Raw genomic sequence first — 7,869 nt, forward strand, 5'->3', positions numbered from 1 at the left:
TTTAGTGCCTCCCTTTTGGTCTCCAGCTGAACTGTACTTATTTTAATCCTTTTTTAATTTCAAAAATAAGTTTTATTAGGGTTCTTTGAGTTCATATCAGTTATTTCTGGATGTATTCTCCTTTCCTCTTTTCTTCCTTCCCTTGACCCCCCCCCCCCCATTAATTCTTCCTTTTAAAGAAGAAACAAATAAGGAAAAATAAACAATATTGTGATTGCATCTGACAAAATATGCAACATGTTTCTCTCAAAGTTCTTCACTTTTCTGAGGAAAAAAGGAAAGTATATTTCATTGTCTTTTTATAGCGTCCATTATTAAGTTTTTCCATTTGAACACCAATATTTACATGGGTATACACATTTTTTATTTAGGTTGGATCTTTACAGCTCAGTCTGTCTTCCCTACTCATTCCAAATGAATAATGGCTTGGATTTTGAACCCTCTGCATTTGGATTTCTTCTTGGATTATTAGACTGAAGAAGTCTTTATGACTTTGTGCTTTTTTTTTATTTTTGGTAGTAGTTAATGGAAATGTTTATCTCAGGTCACAGACTGAACTCAGAGGAAATAATGGCCTTAAGCACTTTGGTATTGTTATCAACTTATTATCATGCATGGTTGTAGTAGTCCCCACATTCCAGTGTCCTCAGCTGTTCATCTGGCTCTTCTTTCGGGGTTTCTAAGCTTTTCTTTCATCACAGCCCTTCTTGAATTGGCTTTGTTATTGCCCATAGAGGGGCACTGAGACATGCAGCAAGCAGAATGTGGCACCTGTCCTCCTGCCAAAAACTGAATGTGAAGTTCTTCAAAGCAGAAGCCTGTAGGATGTCCTACATACTGGCAGACTAGTAGTCAAAGTGAGTTTTAATCCCCTAAGGAATATTGCATGAATTTAAAAATGTAAACAAGAAAGGGGAATAATCACCTGGGAAATGGAAGGAAAATCAGCCTTTGCTGTTCACAGTTATTAATGTGGCTAGTGACTTTCTGGTAGTTGTGAGCCAGGGAAAGAAAACAGTTTCACTCTGGAAGGCAACAAATACAATTCCACAAAAATAATTCATAGCTGTAGCCTAGGGTTCATGGACTGAGATCAGGTGGTCTCTGTGAACTTGGAAAGGAACAAAATTGCATTTTTATTTTCAAACTTTTGGTTTCCTTTGTAATTAAAAACAATATTCAGAAAATGGGCCAATAGGCTTCACCCAAATGCCAAAGTAGAGGTGTGTGGTCCATGACACAATGGTTAAGAACACATTTTTCAGACCCTCTTTCTAACTGCATAGAAAACAAGGGGAGCAGCAAAACCAGTCCTTTCCTATCTATAACTTCAAATATTATATTTAGGAATTTCAGCACTTGAAGTCAATTTAGTTGGGGATGAGGAAAAGGGTTCTTTTGTGAAGGTTAAAATAGTTTAAAGATAGAGAATTCCCACAACAGGGAATTCAGGAGTCATAAAGGACCTAAAAAGTGTAGATTATTTGAATATAGGGCAGGCATTGGGAAAGAATAGCTGAGAGCTAGGTATTATTGGGGAGGAGCAGTCCACAGGTGATAAATAACAAGGAGCTAGACATTCAGGTAGTCAATAAACATTTGCTGAAATGTATTTGGGGGGCACAAGCTAGGTGGTACAGTGGATAGAACATGGGCCCTGGAGTCAGGAGGACCCAAGTTCAAATGTGATCTCAGACACGTTGTGTGACCTTGAGCAAGTTACTTAATTCCATTGCCTTAAATAAAATTTAAAAAAAATGAACCTTACTAGGGGATACTGGAGTACTGTGTATGTGTGTGTGGGGGGAAACAAGAAAGGTATTAGACAATCTTTATTCTTAAGGAGCTCACACTCTAGCAGGGAAGATACATGCTAACAACTATGTACAAATGAGAAATAGGCAAAATTAGCATGAACAGAAGTCTGGCACTAGAATTAAGAGAGATTGGGAAAGGTTTCCTAAAGTGACATTTCAGCTGGGACTTGAAGGAAGCAAGGGAACCCAGCAGGTAGGGGTGGAGAAAGGATTCCAGGCTTGGGGGTGCAAAAATCCCCAGGGGTGAGATGGTCTGCCCAATGTGAAAAGTCACTAGTCTTCTCCACTGTAATCTTTAAGGTCCAAGGGGAAGAAGGTCAAGTGCCCCAAGGACTCAGCTTTATATTGAATGAAATTTAAAGGAGCAAAAGTAGCTATTGGGTGATGGATGAAAACAGAGAAAAATCTGAAAACAAGGGTGGTAAGGGCTAGAAGCATGCCAGCTCCTACAAGTATGATTTGGAGGGTATGTGAGATGAAACCTACCTGTCTTCAGAATAAATGGGGCTGGAAAGGAATGTGAGAATAAGAAATTGAGACTGAAGGGGAATTTGTTGATAATAGAGGAGGGTCACAGGGGGCAAGTCTCCAGTATATTGCCACCCCTCCCCCCAAAATATATTACTCTCAGCTCTCCAGCTTCCTCAGGTTAAGAGGTCTTGGAAAATGGGGAATGGTAGTTTTAGGGACAAGGCAGCACAAAGTGTGTGTGTGTGTGTGTGTGAGAGAGAGAGAGAGAGAGAGAGAGAGAGAGAGAGAGAGAGAGAGAGAGAGACTAAGAGACTACCAGTTAGGTGACCAGAGCCCTTGGAAGGGAGAGAAAGAAGCAACCCCAACTCTCCCCCCCCCAAGATGGTGGCATCTAAAGGCCAGTTCATTTCACGATAGGTCTAGCTCTGTTCAGCTGCAATGAAATGTTAAAAACATACCCATAGTAAGGAAGCATTTCTGGACCTAACTAAGCTTCATTAGGGGAAAGACTTTGTTCTATCTAACCTTTATATCTCCCAGTGTTTTGCATACAGTAGTCATTTAATTGTTGCTATTCAGTCATGACTCATCATAAATGACTCCTTCATCATGACCCTGTAGACCACAGACCCCTCCCCCAAATGCTGTCTATGGGGTTTCTTGGCAAAGATACTTGAGAAATTTTCTTTTCCTTCTAATGAATTAAGGCAAGGTAGAGGTTAAGTGATTTGCCCAGGGTCACACAGCTAGGAAGTATCTGAGCTGCCTCCAGTCATTTAACAGTTATATCTAATAATAATAATAATAATAATAATAAAAATTAATAACATTTAGTTGTTATTAGCAAGTTAAGTTTCTTGGGTCTAATAAAGGCCTATGTAATGTTACTATTTCCTTTTTCAGAGAATAACAGATGTAAAGGACCCTTGTCCAAGAGCCTAGAACTGGTCCTAGTCTAGACTAATACTTCACCTGAAATAAATGAGACCTAGAAAGGTGAAGGGCTTTGCCTTAAGTCACATGATAATAACATCAGTTAGAAATTGCACGTGGAAACGTTCTGAATCCAAGTCCATACTTCCCCTGTCATGCCATACCACTCTTCTAACCTCTCTATTTCTTTTTTGTCTGTTGTGCTGGTGTCTCATCCTATTTCTTAAAAATGCTTGTCCTTGGGGCAGGTAGGTGGCACAGTGGATAAAGCACCAGCCCTGGAGTCAGGAGGACCTGAGTTCAAATCTCATTTCAGACACATAATAATTACTTAGCTGTGTGACTTTGGGCAAGTCACTTAACCCCACTGTCTTACAAAAAAATGCTCGTCCTCAACTTCTGTTCTTTAGCCTCTTCTCTGCTGGCACACTTTGTTAGAACCAGAGCAGCTGATAAATGCTGGGCTTGCATTAATATTAATTTTCTACCTCAAAGGCAGAGCAGGAGGCCAAGGAAACTGCTCTGCCAAACCTGTTCTGCTCACCTGGAACCTTGGGACAAAGTGACTATTTCAACTACCAATAAAAAAAAAGAAGTCAGCTTGCTTCACACTCTAGATTTAGGAAAAAGATTGCAAAAATTCAAAGAAAAGATAAGTAGGAACTCATGGCCCCCAAATTCTACAGAGGATGTTGGCCCAAGGAGTTTGGGTTACTTTCAAGAAGAACATTCTGACAACACTATTAACTCCATTGTGTAAGGGAAACTTGCTAAAGGGACTAATGATGTGGATGGAACAGGGAATTTAATCAACTGAGTTTTGTTGTTTTTGTTTTCATACCTGATGCAGGTTCTATTTCCTAAAGTAAAAAGTATGATAAATAGAAGAGGTATGACAAGAACCCAAACACTTCCAAGATCTGTCTAAATTTGGTATGTCTAGCTATTGCAACAACAAAAATGTCAACAGTTGCTTCTTCTAGAGATGGTAGCTTGCTTGACATTTGACATCTCCAAGTGGAAGCAGGGGACATTGTAAAAGGGATTCATCTAGATCAGTGATAATTAACTCAAATAGGATTGAAAGCCACAAAAGTGTAAGAATCTCTGTGGGCCACATATTTAGCTCATTATCTATGTTTTCTACATTGTTACTTGTTTTGTTAAACATTTCCCAATTACATTTTCATCTAGTTTGGGCTCTTTTGAAGATTATTCAAGTCTCATGCTTGACCTCTGAACTAAAAGTTCTCTAAAATTCATTTCAATTCTGATTTTGCAGTATTCCCAGTCTTAAGATTAGCTAAAGTAGATGTGTGCATATTGTTATACCATGGGGAGATACTGTATAACAGCATGCTTCTAACCTCATTCCCTCTCTCTCTCTCAGCAAGGCAATGGGACTAAGTGACTTGTCTAAGGTCACACAGCCAGGTAATTATTAAGTGTCTGAAGCTGAATTTAAACTCAGGTCCTCCTAACTCCAGGGTCGGTGCTCTCTCCACTGTGCCACCTATCTACTTTCTGATCATGATCTACAATTTGGCTGTGATTCTTAGATTTCTTAAAATACAGTACAATTAGATGCAATAAAAATTTAGCATTCATTATCTTCCCATTTCCTCATTCTCTCTTCCTTAAAAGTTCCCTATTACTTTAAAGTGAAGTTCTGAGTCTAACTTGGCAAAGACCTGAGTACAGGTCCCTTAAATTAAGTACAAGTCTTAATGAAATTTCCTATCTCCTTGTTTCCCAAAGTAGATAAATATTTTAGAATCTAGGCAGTTTGATAATCTGCCTGTATTCTTGTGAAAAAAAACTAAAACAAAAAACAAAAAAACCTGGGACTGTTTAAGCCTATGTCGAAAGATAGGTAGGTCAGCTGGACCAAGAGTGTTCCTTAGTGGATTAAGCTTCAACCTGAAAGGGAGATATCTAGTTTTGTGATTATTTGAGTGTAGAGATGATTGATTGGCCTAGAAAACTGAAAAGCCAGTCTTTACAACTGGAGAGTTGTATTTGTGCTAGACTGTCTAACTACATGATGGATAAAAATGTTCAAAATGTCTAAGATATTTTAGCTCTATTAATTTTTTTTATTAGTTTTTGCAAGGCAATGAGGTTAAGTGACTTGCCCAAGGCCACACAACTAAGTAATTATTAAGTGTCTGAGGCTGAATTTGAACTCAGGTACTCCTGACTCCAGGGCTGGGTGCCCTATCCACTGTGCCACTTAGCCACCCCTAGCTCTATTCACTTTAACAAATTTCACAGGAAAAAAAAAGCTGTCATAAATTAGTAATGGAAAATGGAACTCACAGTGACTTCAATAGAATCAAACAAATAAAAAATTCAGGATAATGTCCAGTTACATGACATATAGCTCACAATAGCAAAGGCCTTACATGCCTGGGCTACTCATTCTTTTCCCCAGCTCATCTTCTCAATATAGCTATTTCTGAAGGCAAGTTTTTCTGAACCCTTCAGGGTTACAGAAGACTACTTTGTTGAGGTCAGTGAGCTTGCCTGCATTGCTACTGACACTAACATTAGGGGTCTGAACCCACATAGGGTCAGTACATTTTGGACAGGCTAATCTTGCAACCCTGTAGGAGAACCAGATAGTATGGATAATTAAAATTTGGTTCCTCTTTGGTAGGGAAAAACATTGTCTTTATAAACAATGCCTCATCTACAAGAAGGGTATACACTAAGTTTTATGTAATAACAATAATGGGCAGGCAAAAAAATGCTAGCAGAAGCACAGAATTCCAAGAATTAGTTTTCAGCTGGGCTTCATTTTCTCCTTCCCCCCCATTTTTTTTGGGGGGGGAAGCTTTTATCTTTTTAGAATTAATTACTTTCACAAACAACCCAGCTCTTGTCTTTAGCTGTCTTTCCTGTTTGGCAGAACAGGGGAAATCACCTGGATCACATTCTTGCCCAGACTGTGACATACAAGAAATGAATCTCCAGTGACCTTGTTGTTGTCCTCAGTGATATCCTGATTTTGATTCTTTGGGGGGTGAGGGAAATGTGTTGAACTGTGAAACTGAAATCTTCCATAATAATTCAGCAAAATTTCTTCAAAGTTACAAGACCTGAAAATAACACTTTTGACCTTCCCTTGAAATGAATCTGGGAAACAAACTCAGTTTGGGGCTTTCTGATATGATGAGGTTTTAAACTTGTGATGGTAAGCAGTCCATAAAGTGCCCATTCCCCATACACAAACATACCTTAAGAGTCATCTCATATTTGTAGTGTCTTTGTTAGAGAGTGTTTTCCCCAGAGTATCTTTTAATGAGTCTTTTTTGTTTTACAGTGAAATGTACATTAGAGGATGAAGAACCACCTACCAATCTGCAGCCTGAACCAAGCACTGTTATAGATGACCCAGGCAAATAAATGGTATTTGCCTCTTGCATTCTTAAGTCTTAGATGTAAAAGTTCTTTGGATGCTGGAAAAATGAAGGGTTACTGGTGAACACATCAAAAGCAAAGCTTTATATGCAGGTGTAGTTTATGATTATGTACAAACTTGATCTTATGATTCTTTAGAACATTTGTCAATAATCTTACTCTACTTGGGAAGAAAGTTCCAGTCTGGAATTCTTGCAAACATTACATTTCCCTTTCAGTCACTGATCTCTAGATATTTCCCTCCTGTGGTATAAAACTGTTTCTGAAATGCAGGATGACATTGGTACTCTAGCTGCAGATTTCCTAGTCCCAACAGATAATGCAAATCATTTATTACCAGTGCACTATTTTCTGGTTCTCTCTAAGCATTCAAATTCATATCCCCACCTTTTGTGAGCTACTAGGTTGATTCATTTTTAAACTGAGATCCCAAACCTGGGAATTCTGATTTTCTTTATCTGAAGCTATAGTCTTTTGAAAGAATTTGTTCATTTTAAATTCCTTTGCTATTGCAGTAGTTAATTTCAAAGAACAGTATTTTTTTGGGGGGTCATGACAATCTTTAACATTTACTAGAACCTACAGGAGTGCAAATGCAAGCAACAAAACGAATGAGTTTTCAGCTCAAACCTCTAGGCCAACAATATGGTAAAAAGGTCTTTAGCTTTCTGCTGAAATTAATGTCAAGTTCACAGTCATTCTCAGATTTACAATATCTGAGGTTTTGAGAATAGCCTTAGGGCCTGATTATGAAGGAAATTGTTGTGTTTAACAAGTTACAACAAACATTGTACGTAAATAGTAAAGCCTTTATTTTTCGTTAAGAACAGCATTTTGAAAATAAAACATATCTACCCATGCTTTACAACCTTCTTAATTTGTATTCTTATATACAGTCATTTATGGTACACATTGATTGTCTTGAAAATTCTTTAAAGGTGTTCTTTGTAAGTATGCAATGGTCAGCAGCGGTGGGGGGAATACATTATAAAACACACATTAATACATTTAATAAATATATAATTATCAAAAGGGAGCTTCTGCTCTTAATCAATTAATAAAAAGCACCTGCTGGGTAATCCTGTAAGCTGGTATAATAATAGTTGAATCATTTGATTAGAAAAGCTACAATGTTCCCTTTTTGTACAGCTTTTGGTTGGGCCTGAAGTCCAAACTCAGCTGTCACCAAACGAGACAACCTGGTTAATTCTGAGTGAAAAAGGCA

At 38.1% G+C, this 7,869-nt stretch overlaps 1 protein-coding gene across 3 annotated transcripts in view; it reads left to right on the forward strand.

The window, feature by feature from the left end:
* IQCK (IQ motif containing K) overlaps nt 1-7,724 on the forward strand; it is a 153,587-nt gene extending 145,863 nt beyond the window's left edge. The window contains exon 9 of one of the 3 annotated variants that reach the window (XM_074205303.1): nt 6,547-7,724. In XM_074205303.1, the coding sequence (XP_074061404.1) occupies nt 6,547-6,629 (83 nt within the window). In that variant the 3' untranslated portion in view covers nt 6,630-7,724. The remainder of the gene's footprint in view (nt 1-6,546) is intronic. The other 2 variants (XM_074205306.1, XM_074205300.1) reach the window with 2 other exon arrangements.
* The last annotated feature ends 145 nt before the right edge of the window (nt 7,725-7,869 follow it).

The sequence above is a fragment of the Macrotis lagotis genome, chromosome X (assembly GCF_037893015.1).
Source record: "Macrotis lagotis isolate mMagLag1 chromosome X, bilby.v1.9.chrom.fasta, whole genome shotgun sequence".
Taxonomy (NCBI): Eukaryota; Metazoa; Chordata; class Mammalia; order Peramelemorphia; family Peramelidae; genus Macrotis; species Macrotis lagotis.